The sequence below is a fragment of the Manacus candei genome, unplaced genomic scaffold, assembly GCF_025592945.1.
Source record: "Manacus candei isolate 608988 ecotype Guabito, Panama unplaced genomic scaffold, ASM2559294v1 h1tg000035l, whole genome shotgun sequence".
Lineage (NCBI taxonomy): Eukaryota > Metazoa > Chordata > Aves > Passeriformes > Pipridae > Manacus > Manacus candei.
The window spans coordinates 9,467,079-9,486,635 of NW_026138083.1; the positions used below are offsets into that span (position 1 = coordinate 9,467,079).

The window sequence follows — 19,557 nt, forward strand, 5'->3', positions numbered from 1 at the left end:
TTGGATCTAAGTAGCAGCAGCAGGAGCCTTAGCAACAGGATGTCATAAGCACAGCTGGAAACAACAAGGCATCCAGCCTCAGCGGGATATTTTTTGTTCCTGTGGGGTGTCACTGACTGCAGCTGGGGCTTGTGATCCCTGAAAGAACCAGAACTCTTAAAGTAATTGGCATTGACTGAACTCTCATAATAACATTTAACACCCAAATGCAGTTTTACTGAATTAATTTGACCTTCCTGAGCGGTGTTGAAGAGGAGCCCAGTCTGCCTCTTTGCAGCATATGGCTTGACTGTCCTACCATAGCCATGGCTAAGGAATAGGAGGAAAAAAAAGAAAGCAAGAGAAGTCTTCTCAAGGCTTTGGGAAAGCAAATTATGCCTGACACTAATTTGATCTGACCTGTTTCTGAAGGTAGTGGAAGGCACATCTCACAGCTCCATCTGTTTCTCCTTACCAAAGAGAAGGGACACAGACGCTCCCAGGGTGTTTTTAGAAGAGCAGAGGAAGAGTGGGCAGCTGCCATGGATAGAAAGCAAGATTTAAGGGGGAAAAAAATCCTGCTTGCTTCATTCATAACCATCTCTACCAAAGCAGAACTTGGCAAGAACATAACATGGGAACAACTATAACCCAGTTCCCCTCTAATGAGATAGAAATGAAGAGGCAAGAGCAGTAGGGCGACAAGGTTATCGGCTCTCCCCAGCAGGATGTCTGTTAGCCTTTCCGGACAGCTCTAATTCTCTGGCATTTCCTTCTATAACTCACTCAGAGCTGCTGCTACTCCTAAACTTGTCACAGAGCCCAGTCCCCCTGGATTGGCTCTTGGAGCATCTGTAGGAACTCTGTCCAGCTAATCTGTGCCTGTTGCCTGTGCCGGTGCTTCCGCAGCAGAAAGCAGCAAAGTGTGCCCCAAAAACCTCAGTCACGTGCCAGGAAACATTACTGACACCTGAATCTCAATCTGAATCTGGCAGGTTTGAGACCATTTTGCTTGTGAGAGCAAAGGTCATAAAAACAAAGCCAAGGACAGGAATGCATGGCCCAGGGTGGCTGGAGGGACAAACACACCGACCAACAACATGCAATTTCACAGGCATCCCCTGCTGGAGCTTAAGCTCCTCAGCTCCTTTTCTGCTCTGGTAATCACACATTGAAATGGGGCAATGCCCAGCCCCCTGTCCCAACACACCTTCTCAGCGGAGAGGAAAGAACCCACAACAACATCTTTGGCAAGGCAGGCAGGGGCAGCAAGCAGACGGTGCATTTTCATGCCTAAAGCTCCCCCCTCACCCCACTCTGTTTGTTTCACCCATCAGTCACTGGCAGCAGAAATGGGGCAGGAAAAGCTCTGGCTAGTTCACTGGCACAGAGCCCAAGAAGTGCTCCAGGACCCACTCACCACATAACTTCAGAGGCCATGCATCTGGAGAGAAGGGTTCCCACAGCTGTCTGGTGCTTGTTCCCTGTACAGAGCGGGTGGGAAGCACAGACAGGGATGGAGCAGGAACCCACATGCCTCCTCTGTGCTGGAAACCTGTGTGCAAGATGGGACTGAAAGTCTATACACTGGCAGCATTAGTATAAGACGAGAGAGGGCATATGCTGCATCTCGTGGGGGTGTGCACAATGCTCCAAAAAGTTACGAAATAAGAGGAAACCGTCCCACAGATGAGAGGAAGATGTTGCCCAACCAGAGGGCATTGGATGGGTGTGCAGAGACTGTGCCAGTGTGCAGGGGACTGGCAGATGCACAGCATGGTGCAGATGTGGGGACATCCATAATGTGTGCTTCCTGTGTCCTGCTGGGGAAAGGCAGACACCTCCCAGGAGCCAGCAAGGGCCCCGGGATTTCCCGCAGGATCCACCACTGGAGGCTGCAGGCAACTGGACAATGCTAGGATTACTGTGGTGTAAGGGTAGAAGACCCTTTCCGGAATATTTTACTTCAAGGATATTAGGGCTTTTTGCTTAAGAAAGTTTTCCTGCCTAGAAGACATGTCTTTCCCCAGAGAGAGTTTTAGATGTTTTCTCCTCCTGCATTCAAGAGAAACGCTCCTTGACATGAGAAAAAGGTAAGTCCACAGACATGTGGAAGCCCCGCAGAGGGGGGCCAGAAATTATACAAGCCCTGAGAAGAGCAGGGGGCGCATCTTTCCTCAGGCCTAGTGTTTGAACAGGATTAATGTTCTTTTAAGTCCAGTGTTCATGACTTTGGAAACAAGTTTTCCTGCAATCCTCACACTGCCTGGCATTTCGGGGGTACACCTGCGTGTTGGATCTTACTTCACAAGTGGCTGGGTCCCAGTTTTGTGCACCGGGACGGGGAGCGCTGGGCTCCCACGCACCCAGGCGCGGGCAAACGCCGCGTCCCAAGCTGGAGAGCCGGGGATGGACACCAGGGCCAGGGAGGTGATCGGTCCCTGGTGCACGGGGACAGCGCCGCGGTGTCCCTGGCCTCCGGCTGCGGGTACCGGGTCTGGGGAATTGGCGGGTCCTCGGCGCTGCGCCCGCGGGGTCTGCACAGGGACCGCGGCTCCCATTCCAGGACCGCGGCTGCGGAGGAAGCCGGCGGTGCCCTGGGGGAGGATGTGCTGGTTTCCCGGGCCGAGGTCAGCGCCGGCCGGTCCCGAACCCGCGGCCTCGCGGGCCCCGCGCACGCGCAGGACACCCCACCTGGCCCTGCTCCTGGCGCGCAGGCGCGGGGGTGTCTCCGGAGAAAGGGGGGTGGAGGGGGCGGGCGCTGTCCCGCGCGTGCGCGGTGCGGCGGCGGGCGCCATGTTGTCGGGGCGGGCGGCGGGGGGGCGGTGAGCGCTCGGTGTCGTCGCGTTCGCTCCGCGCCTCCTCCCCCGGCCCCGGGCCCGGGGGGTCGCGGCCGAGCGGGGCGTCCGACGGCACCATGAGCGGCGGCGGGGGCGGGAGGGTGTGCGACCTGTCCCGGCGCAACCCTCAGGAGGACTTCGAGCTCATCCAGCGCATCGGCAGCGGCACCTACGGCGACGTCTACAAGGTGGGCGCAGCGCCGCGGCCCGGCGGGGGGGATCGCCTCTGTCCCTCTCTGTCCCCAGAGTTCCCATGTCACGCAGCCTGGCCGGCCTCCTCCTTCAAAATCTGGGGAGGGGGGAGTTCCGTCGCGCAGCGGCGTCCCCTGGCCCTCCCCAGGGCAGCGAGGCCGCCCCCCCTCCGTCGGGGTCTGCCCCCAGCCCCGGCCCGGCCGCCGCTGCCCCCACCCGGCCGTGTCCTAGCCGGGCAGGTGCGGGTGTGTGCGGGACTGGCGCTGTTCCGGCGGCCCTGGAGCCGCCCCGCAGCCGCTCTGGCCGCTGCTCCTGTATGCCGGCCCCGGCCGCTGCTGCTGGTGCCGGCTCGGGCGGAGCTTGGGGGTCTGGTCCCTTCCAGAGCGGGCCGGGGGCTGTAGGGGTGTGGGAAGCTTGGTCACTCGGTTCCAGCCCCAAATGCCACTTGAAGTCGTGTGCCTGAAGGCGAACGGGGCCCTCCGTCCCGGCTACTGCTCCCGCCGCTGTCTTGGATGCGATACCGGTGTGTTGTGCTTGTGTCGGTGTGAAACGTGAGGCTGGGCGGTCCGAGGGCAAACTGATGTGGTTAGGGTCAGTCTTTCAGGGTTCTGTCCTAACTTAGGCAAACGTAGGAAAATCAAAGCTAAGGCAAAAGCAGCTGAACATAAATTTTGGGTTTAGGGGACTTTATAATGTACTTTGACATTTTTCCCCACTTTGCAGTGTATGCTCTTATTTGTGTATCCAGTTGAATCCTTGCCTGTTGGGATGTGACGTTCTCTCCCTGGGGTAGGATGACCCTGGTTGTTACCTGCTCCTGATTGGTCTTGGAGCAGAGGGAAGAACTGAAGTTTGTCGTGTGCAGCCTGGTGGAAGCATTGCTTGAACTGTGTGCTTTCCAAGCATCTTCTGACCTGTTTTTGTCATCAGTGGGTGTACACATGTGTCTGAGGAAACTTGTACTGGTAGGCAGGACTGTAGGGAAACATGTAGAGCCATTCCACAATTTGAGGTGCACAGAACTGGTGCTGGTGCTGCCTTTCACTCGGAGTGAATGTGCCTAGAATGAAGTCTTGTTTGGGTTGGGGTGATTTTCGTTTAATCTCATCTTGCTTAAATGTTATGGAAGTTTCAGACCTAAATCCTCTTGTTATTGCACTCTTAGTGTGCTAACACCCTGCTTTATTAATTGTTTAATTGAAAGGGGGTTTTGTGTTGCTTGCCCCACCTTGCCAGCTTTCTTGGTGTGTTTGTGTACCGTGCTAATGTTGTACTTGTCCAAGCCTAGTTACCTTGTGCTCTGGGTTTTTGCTTTTCTGCACACTGTTCCTCTGTGTGCCTTTATGTGCTTGTCTCTTTCTGTGCAGTTTTTAACTGTGACGTTGACTCTGCGATAGCTTGTCAATCAGATTTTTTCCGTGCTCTCTATGTGATTTTGATGGATATGAATTAACCAAGTCTTTATGGTTTAATTTTAAGGACGTTACGTCTAACCATAGAGTCTGCAATACACTTACATATGCACTATATATCTAAATGTGTATCTGAAACCTATTAAGTTTAATTGGATTCGTGAAGGTTTTCTTGATGATTATCATACTGACATTGCAGTAGCCTTCAGTTTGGTGCTCTATGAGTGGCCAGTGTTTGGCACTGCTTGTGATTCTTCTTCCTTTGAGGCACAGAAGTTCTCTCCCCCCCCAGAGTGGATTTGCTAATGTTTGCAATCTGCCTGTGGCAGCCGAGATAGGTGGTGATATACCAGGGCTAGGTGATATACCAGGACACACTAGGCTGGTATTATAATTATTTCTTCTAGATGGGAGGTAAGTGCTTTCTGATTAGGTTGCGGACAGTGTAGGGAAAATGAGAGGTGCTTTTTTCCTGTGTGGATTATTGCCTGTTTCATTTTGAGGCAAGGTCTTGCCCAAGGTGTCTTCAAGGTGGAGCATGAAAGTAGCCCAAAAATAACAATGAAAGCTGGTTACTTTTAATGTGGCAAAGTAGTAATATAGTCTGAACTGTCATCAACATGTGAACTTAGGCTTTATCTTGTATTTGGGGTTTCGTAAAGCCTCTTTCATTTGCCTTCATCCTGTCACCTGTAGGTGAACTTTGTGGTTGATGAAATAATTGTGTGAAGTTGAAATCAACCATGAGGTGATGGAGCTCATCAGTGGTGGGATTTCAGCAGAGTGCTTCCAAGCACTCGACACACTTGGGTATCTTCAGGCTGTAATTTGTGGGTTTCCCCCCTTAGCAGGGAGAGCTGTGAAGGGAGGTGTTTCTGCTGTTAGCGGGTAGGGATTATTGCTAATAAGCTGACAGTCTTGCTAAATACTGACTCTTCTGTAACCTGCTTTCCTGGCAAAGCATTGAGGAGCTGAATGCAGACCAGACTGGCATCTACTTCCCTTACTCCGTTTTAGTTGAACTGAGCTATAACAGGACATGGTTTCAATGTTTGTTTTGTTTTTAAAAAAATTAATTATTAAAAAGAAGGGAAGCAGAGTCTCTATTTTGAAGCTTATTGAATTTGACATAAGAGCTGGTGGTGTGGACTGAGCTACAGAGATTGGAAGAGAGGGAGGGTATGGGTCAGATGGATACAACCTTGCTGCCATGAGTCCTGCTCTTACACTCACACACCAGTGTGGGATTTTTGGCTCGAGACAGTATTTTTACAATTATCTGCACTCCCACCGAAGTTCAGCTTTCAGAGAGCCTTGGAGCAAATGATAATGGATTCATCACAAGAAAGGTAATGGATAACTTGTTCATGCCATTAGCTCTCTATCAAATATCCACAGTCAACAGTATGTATATATTCTAATTAACACTGGTGCAAATTTGTTGTAGGAGGTGAAGTGTTATCTGAATTGCTTAGTTCTTCATGTATCTCTTTAATTATATTGCTGTGCAGGTAATATCTGTCTTTTGTGCTTCTGTATTTCACTGTTCCAAAGAATTTAATTGTGAAAGGTGGTCACCAAAGTGTGAAAGAAGAGTTATGATTTATTGGCTGTGAAACAGGGATACTGTCCAGTCGTGCTCCGTTGCAGGAAATATTCCTAGACTTTAATGAGGTAGCTGCTTAATTTTGTTTGTTCTGCATTTATCCTTCTCTCATTTAAGAAGGCTTTTCTGTCTCTTAAAAGTTGCCATTCTTAGTTCCAAGCTCTCTGTAAGTTGTGACATTCTTTTAAAGTTTGGATTACAAGTGCTGCACGGGGTTTTCTGGCAGACACCATATTATGATGTTTCCTGTTTGTCCCCATTCCAATACCTTTGGTTTTGGTAACAATTGCACAGAGTTTGGAAGTATATTCTGAGGTGATTGTAGGTCCATTGCTTTTGTTCATGTGGTAAATTTCTATCACAGCATATCTTGAAAAAAAAGATGTTGCTTTGGTTTAATAAAGGTTGAACTTTATTTGCCATCTCAGAGGTCATTCGTCTTGTGCGGGTGGACCCTTCCAAAGATTTTCAGCACCTTACTAAAAGAAAGGCTCTTCTTTTACTTTCCCCTTTAATGAAATTCAAACAGCTGTGACAATTAGTGAGATTGTTGTTCCTGCAAGGGTTATGCCATGTCTGCCTTATTTCAGTTCTTTTTGGCATTTATGGCTTCGGCCAGATAACAAATGAAGACACAGAACTCAGTGGGTCGCACTTTGCTTGAGGTCTTATTTTTAAAAAAGAAAAGCCTGATTTTTCCATTTCCCAGCCCTTTGGCAGGGAAGTTGGTTTTGGTGAGGGAAGTCATGTATCCACCAGCTCAACTGCTTCATGATGAAAACTTAAGATTCTGTGAGTATGTCTGGGAAACACCTGGTGACTGTTACTGCTTTCTGCTGCCATCCGTGTTTCAGAGTCTGGTTGCTGATAGAGCTTCTATGTGCTGCTGGAAGAGAACGTGTCCAGGTCAGATGAACCCGAATCTTGATGAACTTCTGTTTTGCAGTGTCCTACACACAAATCTCTTCTCTGCATGTGTGTGCCCTTGGTCCTCTTTCCTGGAGTGATCCAGAGGTGATTCTTCTGCAGTTTGCTACTTCTGAAATATTGAAGCTGTGCCTTTCAGTTGTGTGCTTTTGGATAGACATTTTAGTCTTCCTTTCTTCCTGATTGACATTACAGCTTTTGAAGCTTTTTATGACTTTGTTAGGAGTAAATATCTGTTTTGAAGGCTCTGTCTATTCAGCGTTAATTGGCTTTTGAAACTTGTCAGGTAGACAGGGAGGGAGGTGGATGTTTTGCCATCCCATTTTTACTACACTGAAAAAGTACTACAAGGCCTAGTTTCTGGGACTGTGGTTGCTTTGCACAGAGATTTTTGTTTTTCTTAGTTTCAGATCCTTTTGTTTAACATCAGCTTTATCAAAGCTTTGCTTTCTAAAATTATCACACTGTTGGATTGTGGTATCGCACTTTCTACCAGAATGTTGGAAGCTAACTATTTTTAGGCAGGGGAGTTCTGAGGGTTTGAGAGAGGCTGAAGAGAAGGACTGTAGGGCTGGAAGCAAGAGGACTGGGGAGTTGCTTGGGTGTGTTTTCCTGAAGAGCAGAGCTAATCAGGCTCAGGAAGCCTGTTTGTACCCTGGAACCAGTTATCCCATGAAGTAGTAACTTGTTTAGAAATCATTTTGTTCAACAGTTCACACAGGAAGTGGTCAAAACCAAAGCCCTTGTTGTTGCTGTCTTACTTTGCTTTTTGACTTAGTTTTTGTTGCAGCATTATATGCTTTATATTATCAGTTTCCATTTGAAGGACAGTTATAAACTTGTCGAGATTTATCTCCTCGGATTTTACATCTCTACTTGTTCAGCTGCACAGATGTCTCCTTCTTATGAAGTGGAATATATTAGGGGCAGTGCTAAATACTATCCTTCCTCCTCCTTTTTTTTTCTTTCCTCTCCTGCTCAGGCACACACCATTTGCACATCTTTTGCTTGACTGATGTTTCCCAATTAGAGCACATCAGAGTACTGCCTCAATCTGTGCCTCTTTGGTTCTCCATTTCAGAGTAGTAAGGTCTTTACAATTCTGAAGCATTTTTGTTAATTAATTTTTGCAAATAGAGTAACAATAAAGCCTGACGTTTTTTTTAGCTTTTATTTCTGCTTGGTAGCAGTTTTTTATATAACATTTTTATCTGTCATCCTGCTGTTGTTACAGAGATACTAGTAATTATTTCCTGTTTAATTTTGCAGTGCCTCTTCAGTTGACTTCACAGTTGGTAGAATTTTTGAAACTTCTCCCCAGATGGCAATCTAGATCTCTGGAAGAGTATAGTTCTTTTAGCTGCTGATAGAATTAGGATTCTTCTGTCATTTTTTAGAGCACACACTGTATATAAACAGTCTACACATTTAATAAAGTACCTGCATGTAGATGCAGGCATTGTGGGCTAATCTTTACCTCTAGAAAGCCTGGGTAATGCATTCCCATTGAGATAGTGAAATATGCATTTGAAGGAAGTGGTTGAAGGATCCTGCTCCTGGAAACAGGGATGGATGCTGTAAACCTCAATATCACAAAGGCTGGGAGTTAGAGTACTTACAGTGCAAGTGGAAGCAAAAAATGAATATAAGTTTTTGTACGTGAGCCTCTTCAAAATTTTGGTTGCGTTTTTGGGCTCAAAAGTACTTGTTTGAAATTGTTCTTTACCCACCTACTACTTATTGATTCTCCAGTCTCAAACCCCATAAACGATTGGTGTGATTTTTCCTATATAAAAACCCAAGGCGGTGTCTTCCCCATCCTGAAGTGCTGTGTGGTATGTATGCAAGCACCCCCAAATTCAGAGTTGGAACCAGCTCCAACAGGTGTTGAAAACCCTATGTACTTCAGTCATTCTCAGTCACTCATTCGTGTGAGCTCAGATGAGTAATTGTTTCACAACTGATGATTTCAAAGGTATTTGAGATCTAGTAAAACCTGTCACAGGCACCTCATTCTCATTCTTAGCCTTTACAAGGAACCCTTGTGTGCCTACAATTAGCATAATATTTTTATATACTCAGATTAACAAAGGCCATTCATATTCCTACTCTTGACAACACCTTCAGTGCTGATAACCCAAATGGAACAGGACGCAAAGTTATAACTTAATCGGATTCTTGACTTGGAGTCCTGTCTTCTTAATCTACGCCCTGAAGCAGTGGGTGGCCTAGTGTTGGTGACCTGCATTAAATCAGGTTTTGTTCCTCCTTTTTGGCTTTCATAAGCTCAAGCAGATAGTGGTCCAGAGAATCACCAGCTGGCCAAAGAGTCCCACTGCTGCTGGTGCTGAAGAAAGGAAGAAATGCCTAATCTGAAGGTGAAAAGACACAACAATTTTTCTTCCCTGACGACAGTTTGAAGAGTTTTTGAAAACATGACGTTGAAGATGAACTCCCATTGCAATGGGAGGGTGCTGAATCAGCCCTGAGGTGTTGGGGAGTGCAGATTTGACAAGGCTGCCAGATGCTTGGACTGTTTCTTTGGTTGGCATTCTACATGTCTTGCTTCTGATGTATCTATAGATTTGCCTGTCTACTAGTGATAGTTTCTTTTGAGCACCACCACCACATAAGACTTGTGTTGAGTATCTTACATGCTTTAGTCAAATTTAGATTGAAATTGTCACTAGCTCATGCTCACCTTCTATCTTGCTTTTTTGTCACAGAACGTAGTGACCTATGAAGCCACAGTCACAGAAACAAATTACTGACAGTTGGACACAGTATTGTTAAAAATAAATAAAACCAAAAAAATGTCCCTGAGGCCTGTGAAATTTTTCCATCTTGACTTGCATGTTGCAGCTGTGCTCAGGATGTGTAAGTTCAGGATCTCTCCATTTGTATCCGCTAGTTGTGTCTCATTGATTATCTTATTAGTACAAATTGCCCTGAAGCAAGTCTGTAAGTATTAACAACACTCCCTGAGGATCACAGGTCTTTGTTAAAGTTTCAGTAGTTTTTCTTGTTTATCTTGGAGGTTAAAAAATTCTGATGTTTGTTTGATTCATGAACATTTTGCCTGTGTGTTTGTTTCATGCTACGTGTTCAGAAAAGAAATGTGGAGTAAAAATCCTAGCTCATGCTTCAGTGGTGCCACTTCCTCATGTGTTGCCTTGATTCTCTGGTACAGATAAAAGGAACTCCTTTTCTTAATGTCTTTTTTCCACCAATGATTAATTGCTGCCATCGGTGGGGTGGGCAAATTATGACTTACAGGGAAGGCTGTTAGACAAAATTTATTTTTTAACTGGTTTTTCCACTGTCAATCAGGTTGGGACTACTCTTTGGCTTTTACAATATTCTCATTGGTCTCAGAATCTATCACTAACCCTCAACCTGCAAATTATTGGAAATGCTGGTACTTCCCAGTATTGCAGCAAAGCATTGCTGCACCAAAGAATAGTGAGAGGTTTGAGATCAGCTGTGCTAGGAATGAGCTGAGTAGATCTCTAAACACAGGAATACTCACTGCATTTATTTGGTTACTTTTTATAGTCTTAGCAGTATTTTTCCCTCTATTTGTGGTTCCACAACAACATCTCAAGCAGCCATGTAAAGAATCAGTACCTTAAAGGTGTTTGGTGAGTCTCATGGCCAGTCAGTAAAGGGTGTGAGTTCTTGAGTTCCTACAATGACTTAAATGAAACCATTAGCAGCTTAAAAGCTACATCTGTAAGTTCTGTAATTCTGGCCTTTGGAAAAGCAGGCCTGGTGTCCCCCTCTGTGCCCTGTGTAAGGGCTGGAGGGGGCATGGCATTCTGCAGTGGTGGTCCAGTGCAGTGCAGCTATGGGTAACAAGCCTCCCTTGGGGAGAGAAGAGGCTGTAACTGGGCATCCTTCAGGAGCTGCTGCTTGAGTGCTGGGAAGCAGCTTTGCTGCCTACTCCTCATGGCTGGGTGCAGGGGCACAGAAGTATCTGAAAGCACTGGGCAAATGGCTTCTCGGTTTTCAATTAGAAGTCAAATGCAACAGTTGTAGAAGAGAAATCATAATTATAATAATTTAAGTTGCTTCTTAATGGCTTTTTAAAAATATAACTTCCTTGGTTGCTCAGTAGAAAGGAGGCCTTAGCAGGACAGAGCCCTGTACAAAATGCAGTGAAGATCCTGAGTCATTGCTGCTGCAGTTGGCCTCAGAGCTGCTTTGTATCCAAGGGGAACGCTTCGAGGGGAATACTTCCTAACTCCTTAGTTGCTGGCTTGCCTTTTTGCACCCTTGCATCAAGGGGAAGATGCTGTTACTGGCAGAGAGTAAGGACCAAGGGGCATGTAGTGAAATCCTCAGGAAGTGTTACACTGCTCTGGTGGGAGTCTTGGAAGAGGTCACATACTGCAGGGCACAGCCCTTGGTGCCCCTTGGGCCTCAGTTGCCTGCTGTGAGACCCGTGAGTGTTAGACCTGCTTTCCAGTCAGTCTCTCAGTGGTTGGTTTGTTTATAGATTTTAATACGGAAGCACAGCGTGGTCAAGGACTTGCATAACTTAGGAGTGTTGTGTGGCATTGTAATTTCCTGAGCAGACTAAAGCTTCAGCTCTCAGTACAAATTAGCTGTCTAGTGTTCCCCAACAAGTGGTTTCTCTTTGTTCAATCCTTGTGTTTCTCAGCTGCTTTTTGACTACGTGTTGTCAGAGAACATCAAGTTGAGAATGCAGAGCTGGTTACTGTGTTCTGCTCTCTAAATATTCCTTTTTTTGTTTGTTTTTATAGGCTCGAAATGTCAACACGGGTGAGCTAGCAGCAATTAAAGTAATAAAACTAGAACCAGGTAAGTGTCTCTTAGTTGTAATACACCACAAAAACTAAATATTTTTGTGCTTAAGATAAGAATCATACAAAATCAATGTAGTCCACTTATTGAAAGAAGGGGTAATTGTTACATTTTGCTGTAGGAATACACTGTTCTAAAAAAATAGCAATCATGACAAGCAAGATGTGAGAGGAAAAATGTAGTCAAAGAACAGTGAAATGAAAGCTGATTGAAATTTCAGTGAGAGTTGTGGGTTTTTCTGCCTTAAGTAATAAGTTTTTAATCCATGTGATATAGAAACTTCTAGAACAAAAGAAACGTGGAAGACAGCAAGGCAGAAAAGAACTCATCAGGAAAAAGAGTAGAGGAAGAAAAATAAAAAGAAGGGTGAAATAATAGCTGAACATTAGTATCTGGGAGTTGAGTACATTTCCGGAAATTTGGAGACTATGATTAGGTCTTCACTATCTGCTAGATTTATGCTTTAACTCTGCTTCTGTTGTGATTTCACAAAGTACATGTGCCCTACCGATCAGTTCTCAGCCTGGAAGTGCTGTTCTGTTAATAACAGGCTTGTTGAACAGGAGGACAGTAATCTGGGGAGTAAAATATCCAGACTTTTTGTTCAACTTCTAACTTTCAGTGTTCCATTTCCAGATTTAGTATTGTGTGTGTGTGTGTGTGGTATTTTAATTACATGTTTTGATCCTTAAGGTGTATGTATGCAAGAAGGGAAAGAAGGTACAGGTTTTTTTCTCTTTTCTTAAAATTCTGGAATTGATTAGAAGAGTTTTTGCAGTGCATGCACATTTAAAAATGCAGTACGGACAGTATGTTTGTTACTAGGTGGTTCAAAAAGTGTACATTCATCACACCTCTATTACTCAAACTGAAAAGTGTGGTCTCAGATGCTCTTGTCTAGTTCTCCTTCTTTGTTTTTTTGTGTCAGTTCCCATTTGCTGGAGTCATTGGCTTTGCATGACATGGGTTATCAGTGCAGCTAAGCTGAGCATGAGAATCATACTGTGTGCGTTCCCTGAGCTGTGGGCAGAGCCCAGGGATGTGCTGCAGCAGGGTAATTTGCCCTCATGCTGTGGTGAGGGGGTGAACAACTGGCTCCTTGCAGTTAAATATTTTTGGCAGCCTTTGGACACCTGAGTGGTGCACAGAGAACGTGCTGTAGCTGCCCTCTGTTTGCTCACTAAGCTTGGTTTCTCTCTGTAGTTGTCACTGTCAGTTGTGATGGAGGCTTGACTGAGAACTTCAGACAGGCAGTGACCACATTCTAGAACCATGGCACTGGCTTTCTTTGGAAGTTTTGCAGACTGGGGAGAGTGTGAAGGATTTATGCTGCTTTCATTTTGAATGCAATGAAAACACTGGTCAAATACTGAGGGAATCACGTCCTTTCACAGGGATACCTGTCTGTATGTGAAAACAATTTATCTGTTCTTTAGTGTCTGTATGTTTAAAAGTCTAGCCAGGATATAGCAAACTGTCAACAATACACATAGATGTTAACTTTCAGCTTATGATTTGAAATTTGCTATTAGTTAAATAAAATACACAGAAACATCACCTTTGTGGTTATAAATAACCCAGTTGATAGGTCATGAGTATGTTAATATACTGGGAGAAACTTAAAACATATTTTCTTAGGTCATAGATTGACCAGTTCCATTGGAATTTATTGTTTTTCTTTTGAAATTTATTAACAGTCATATTTGAAAATTGACTTTTGGACTGTGACGATACATAGGAGCTTAGTGTCTATATTCAGGTTTTTAGACAATCACTTTGGTTTCCAGTTTAAGTTATGCTCAGGTGCACCACAGCAGGGTGCTAAAAGGAGTCGACTTTGAATGTTCCTGTGTTTTCAGCTTGTTTAGGTGTCTCAAGTTATTCATGGAGTTAAATGGTTATTTTAGGCCTTCAGGCTTGTTCCACCGATAAAGGCCTTGAGGCTGGTAGAAATGAATTGGATTTTGTCTACTATATGTGTCTAACTAAAGAAACTTCAGAAGAACTTATTTCAAAATAACACACCAGACTAACTCTAATTTGCCCTTATGGCTAAAGAAATTTCAGAGGAGTCCCAGTGTAAGAGACTGAACTACAAAGAACACATGACACGCATTTATTTAAGAAAATTAGAAATTAAGAAGGCTGTCAAATATCTGTTACCATCATTCTCTTGCTTTTGATGGTTTTCTTGCCTTCTTTAAGTTGCATATGAAATAACACTACCAAAATAAAATCGTCTCAGTTGTGTTTTCAGTTTCATGCATGATTTTCTCAATGTACACATCCAGTAAGAAACTTTTATAGGAAGACCAGGACAACCATGGTACCGAATAGTGAGACAGGTGAATCCTGCACCTATGTCAGTGTTTTATTTGGACGTAAGTTATGCGCAGGCCATAAATTTACATTCTTGCCGAGTCTGCTGAAAAGTTGCAGCAGCAGCCTACTAGAGACTGGGTTTTTTTGCTCAGGAAGATGAGCTAATGGGTATTGGGCATATGGCCAAAAATAGCAAAGTTTTGTTGTGTTTTTAAGAACCCAGGCTATTGGCAGGGCATATGCAGATGCACACAGAGGGGTTTCAGGGAGAATAAGGACTTTAGAAAGAGCTATGGCCAATGTTATAACAGGTGTCAGCAGACATGAGTTCCATCTGTCCCAGGAGAATATAGTTACTTATTGCTAGTAAATACTGATTTACAGCTAATTTATAGATCTGTGAAAATTGCAGATAGTCTTAATTACTCAGAATGTTTGTTTTATAAACATGTCCTGAAAGTTAAGATGTGAGTATAACCGAGGCCAATCGTCATTCTGCTTTTCAGGAGAAGATTTTGCTGTTGTGCAGCAGGAAATCATTATGATGAAAGACTGTAAACATCCGAACATTGTTGCTTATTTTGGCAGCTATCTCAGGTACAGTTTGTTTCTTTTGCTCACTTAAAAATGTGTACCTCTCTCCTCGTAAAGGACAGGTCTAAAAGGTGACTTAGGCAAAACACAGTTTACCAAATAAGTATTATCCAATTTTATATATATTTTTTTTTATTTACCTTAAAATCTGTTCTGTTTATTACAGTGTATGTCTATAAATAATTTTTCTCTTAGCAAAATCATTCAGTGATCATGTAGTCGTGTTTCCTTGCAAATGAGTTGACACCTATAATATGTAAGTGGAAAATTAAGAAGTATGACAAGTATGAAGAGTCTGTGTATATAATATCTTTTAAATCTTTTTCAGTAGAATGTCTTGTTTGTCTAACACATGAACTTCTGACCAGAATGTGATGGTTCCATTTATGTTTGTTTCTGGAGGTGAAATTATTTGCATTGTAGAAACATTGACAGATGTATCCAGTTGTCTTACAACTGCTTCTTTTAACTGGTCACAGTAGGAGCAGATTGCTTAGTATAGCTAATGAAAAGCTGTTTCTGATGGTTTTCTAAAATTTCATGTGAAAATAGATTGTGAAAAAATGTTATTATTGCATTCAACTTTCTTTACCGTTTTTATATTGAAATGGTGCCTCTTCTCCTGGTGCTGTATTCAGGGTGAGGGTGTTTTTTCCTTAAAAAAAAAGTTTCCCTCTTTTCTCAGAGTACCAAAATACACCTTTGTAGACCCAGAATTAAGTTTTGGTAAATATCCTGTGTGTTTTGTCACTCTCTTATTCTCTTGCTTGGTTCCCTCCTCTTTATTGGTGGAGTGCTTCTCTTTTGTCTGGGCAATTGCATCACTGTCTTAGAGACCTTCTTGTGTCTGACCTTTTGTTTTCCAAGCATATTTCAATGGTAAGAACAATAGAAGAGTACTGTCATCCTTTACTTGCCACTTGCCAGCATATTGTTCCCCATGGATTTCTTCTGTTCATGTCAGGATTTTTCAGACAGTCGGATTTCTGTGTTCCTGTTAGCCTAGGTGTGAAGTTGCAGACACTAAACGGTACTGTTGGTCCTGTCTGTTTTGTTTGCTGCTCTTGCCATATGTTCTGCAGAAATAGACAACTGTGTACAGTGTTAATGTTGGATGTTACATGATCTTCACCTGTCCCAGAGTGCTTAGGCACAGTAATAAAAGGCTAGATAGTGAATTAGAGATGAAGTCGTCTCTTCTGATCCTCTTACGTTCTTTTTTTTCTTTTCTGTAGGGCTTTTGCACACTGGGAAGTTAATGCCCAGTAAGCAAAAGTGTGAATTTACCGCACTTATCTGCTTCATGTCTCTTACTTTGTGGGTGCTCTGCTGCTGTCCCAAGGCTGCTGAGATTGTTCTGGCTTCTTCCCACTTCCACACTGCTGCTGCTGTTGGCATCAAACAGGATGCAGCCACATGGGAAAGAGTGGCTTTCATGAACTCAGTGCCCCCAAAAGTATCCCTGTTTGAGTCCTGCATCATTGTAGGAAGCAAATGAGGGACTTGGAGGTGTATGTCTTTTCAGTGCTTCTTTCTCACTCACGTTCCCCTGCTAATTCTGTTTTCTTTCACAGGTAGTCACATTGCTTCTGTGTCTTTCATCAGTTATTTCAGTGGAAAGCCTTAATATTATTTCAAGCAATGCTTTAATTAACCTCTAGAAATGTATGCAATTAACAGCCAGGGAACTCTATTGCTTAAAACTTCTGTAATGTTTGCATAGTACCTTTCTCACCCATAGAGGAAGCAGATGGGGTGTAGCTTTGAGGGCTGTGTAGACTATAGATGTGAATGGGGAGAACATCCAAGAAAGACAGTTCTTCCTTGGAACAGCAGCTATTCTAGCTGTTACCTGCTGGTGAGAAATTCCTAAAATTTGCAGCTCAGGAGATAAGCTCAGCACTTTACATCATTGCTTTGCAAAACACTTCCACAAATGTCTCAGCTGTTCTAACAGAGCCTTATGAATGCAGGAAACCCAAGACCAGGGTTTGTAAGGAAGCTGCAAAACAACCATCAGCCGTTCCTTTGATTGTCCTGTTTTACAGACTGCTCTAAGGTGGTTGTATGTGGGGTTTTTTTTTCCCCTCTGAGTATTTTGATGGCCAGGAATGACTAGCCAAGTCCCAGATTTTCTGCTTTCCAAAATGCTGTTTTGTGACCACACATCTTACCAGTGAAAATTACTAAGTGAAAATAGAATTACTGGCCATAAGAGAAGAGACCTCTGAATTTTTCAGCCTGCAGTCTGTTCTTGGAAAGCACCTTCTGTGGAGGTATCGTGACTCAAACTGAATTGACTCCCTTAGTAAGGGAAGAACAACTAAATAACTTTGCTCTGACCCATAGGTATTTTTGAAGGAAAAGACTTTCATCTGAGCAGGCACTTATCCACAGCATGGACTCCATTCTGCCTAGCATTGACTAAAGCACTATTTTCACTTTATTTGTTGTGGAAGAAGTTGAGAGATACCCCTAGGGCGTTTTGTTTTGCATTTGTTTCTTGTTTGTTTGTGTTAACTCCTATGCTCTGAAAAAAGTGGAAAGTGAAAATGAGGAAGAAATAAGAACCTGCATCTGTTTCCTTTCTACTCTCAAAAAAAAGTTTTTCAACAAAAAATTAGTGTGAATGTTTCACTAATACTATTTTTATTACTTCATTAAAGTAGAATATTTTTGAATCTTTTATTAGTTTCTGTTTGCACAGTGAAGTATCACATAAAGATTAAATCATACTCATTATTTGACTTGTACTTTTCATAATACAGAGCTTGTTATGTTGTGCTTTACAACGTTATAGTCCTCTGACTTTTCCTTTACAGGTGCTGTTCTCAGATCTGACAGCTAATGAATGGTTTTATTCACTTTTTAGACGAGACAAGCTATGGATTTGCATGGAGTTTTGTGGAGGTGGCTCTCTACAGGATATTTATCATGGTATGTCAAGACTAATTCCTTAAATAAGTAAATCTTACTTTCAAAATTTGAAGTGATTACAGTTTTTTGGAATTAGAGAGGAGGAATACTAAAATTAGTATCCTTAATAATTCATTGAAGGTCAGTTTTAGCTTATGTTTTTACTTAATTGGCTAGGCTTGGGTTTTGTAAACAAAATTACAGCTATGGTGGGTTTTTTTCTAGCAGCGGAAGCTATTTTCATCCTTCAGTAGCTCATATACCCATCACTACTTTTTAAAGACTGTAAAATTAGACAATACTACATTGTAAAAATAAAAAAAATACTGCTGTCTTACTTCATAGCCATTTTGTTTCTGAGCTTTTGAACTTTGTTTTAGTATAATCTGTACCACTGCCTACAGAAACCTAGGTAAGTGGATTGATTACCGTGGATGCTCATGTCCTTTGTAAACAGTGATCATCTCTATGTTTGTACAGCAGTAGTTCCACCAGGGTCTTTTTTATTACCCTTTTTTTTTGCTGGCTTTGTGACACATGAAAAGCAAAGGTGGCCTATATATTTGCTTTGGGCTTGGCTGCAGTGAGTGGTCAAAGAAACAAGGGCTGTGTGTGAATGTATTTGATAATGGGGAGATTAGTAAATTGATCCTTAGTTTTCAAGAGACCATCAGTTTTGAGGGATTTTATTGCTCTGGAATTAAGACTTGCATGGCAAAGAAGTGTGCTGTGAGTAGTGGCTTTGTGGTTCCCAGGTGATGTTTTTCAGAGAGGAATTGTGAAGATTTTGTATGTGAGAATCTTCTCTTGTGCTCAGAGAGGTCTTTACATATAACTTGGGTGCAACTAAAACAAGCACCAATTCACAAGTTCACACCGTGCTCATGGCATAGTCATTTGAATGTGACCTTGTGGAGCCTTTACATCTTTGCTAATTTTGGGAAAATGTCGTGTTTAATAGACTTTGTTATGTGGAACACCTGTAGAGTAGGAAATGAGCTCATGCCACATAAATGCCTGAACAGATGCCATACAGGAGTGGTTTCCCTTGCAGCTGATTTCCGGCTTCTCTGCTGATAGTTAGAATGGAAGGTTCTTTTCTGATCTTTATTATGTTCTAAAGACTCTTATTCCAAATGAGCTATAGGCCTCTGTAATCTTATGTCATTTAAGGTAATCAGAATTTAATTTCTCAGAATAAACATAGATGCCTAGATATATGTACACTGGGTGCCAATGTATATAGTTTTGTGTGGATTTGGAGCTTTTCATTCAGGAAAGGGAAGTTAGATTTAGACTTGTTTTGAGGATATGTGTTGCATGATACTAATGTTATGATTTTGTAGAAGCTTAGCAGTTAGATTCTTCAATCTAGATTCATTCTTAACTCCTTACTCCTTCAGCATCCTTTGAGAAACTCCATCCAACTTCTCTATTTTCTCTGCAAAACGTGAGAAGCTTACAGTGGGGACTGTATTTCCTGGTCTTAAACCCCTTTAATTTCAGGATCAAAGTCCGGTGACTAGGGGCAAATAACAGACCGCTACTTGCTTGCTGATCACTGTTTGGTTTGCGTATTTATTGAGAAATTGTTTTCCTTTAAGAGACTTGAATGAAGTTGGACCCTGGAGGGAGAGGAAGACTCCTCCTTCCCTTGGGAAACTGCTGAAAAACTGCTCACAGGGAGAGTTTGAGAAGGTGCTTGGTGTGGCAGGCCCAGGAGCTCATTTCAGAAAAGGGTTGAGAAGCTGGAAAGAGCAGGTTGTGTGGCAGTGAGGAGGATGGAAGGAGAGAGCAGGTCACAAATGTACAGAGCACTACTCAGGGCTCAAAGTTTGCTGCAGATCTGAGTCACTGAGTTGGAAGTCCAGCCTTCCACAGAAGGACACAATGGGTTTGTGCAGGGAAAAGAGCTGTGCTTAAATCATTGCTTCTGTTTCTT

At 43.2% G+C, this 19,557-nt stretch overlaps 1 protein-coding gene across 6 annotated transcripts in view; it reads left to right on the plus strand.

The window, feature by feature from the left end:
- The first annotated feature begins 2,787 nt into the window (after positions 1-2,787).
- Positions 2,788-19,557, plus strand: part of MAP4K3 (mitogen-activated protein kinase kinase kinase kinase 3) — a 74,861-nt gene continuing 58,091 nt past the window's right edge. For 4 of the 6 annotated variants that reach the window (XM_051792990.1, XM_051792991.1, XM_051792992.1 and 1 more), the window contains exons 1-4: positions 2,793-3,007; positions 11,723-11,780; positions 14,612-14,702; positions 17,572-17,636. In XM_051792990.1, coding sequence (XP_051648950.1) covers positions 2,897-3,007; positions 11,723-11,780; positions 14,612-14,702; positions 17,572-17,636 — 325 coding nt within the window. In that variant the 5' untranslated portion in view covers positions 2,793-2,896. Of the gene's footprint in view, positions 3,008-11,722; positions 11,781-14,611; positions 14,703-17,521; positions 17,637-19,557 lie in introns of those variants that run through there. The other 2 variants (XM_051792993.1, XM_051792995.1) reach the window with 2 other exon arrangements.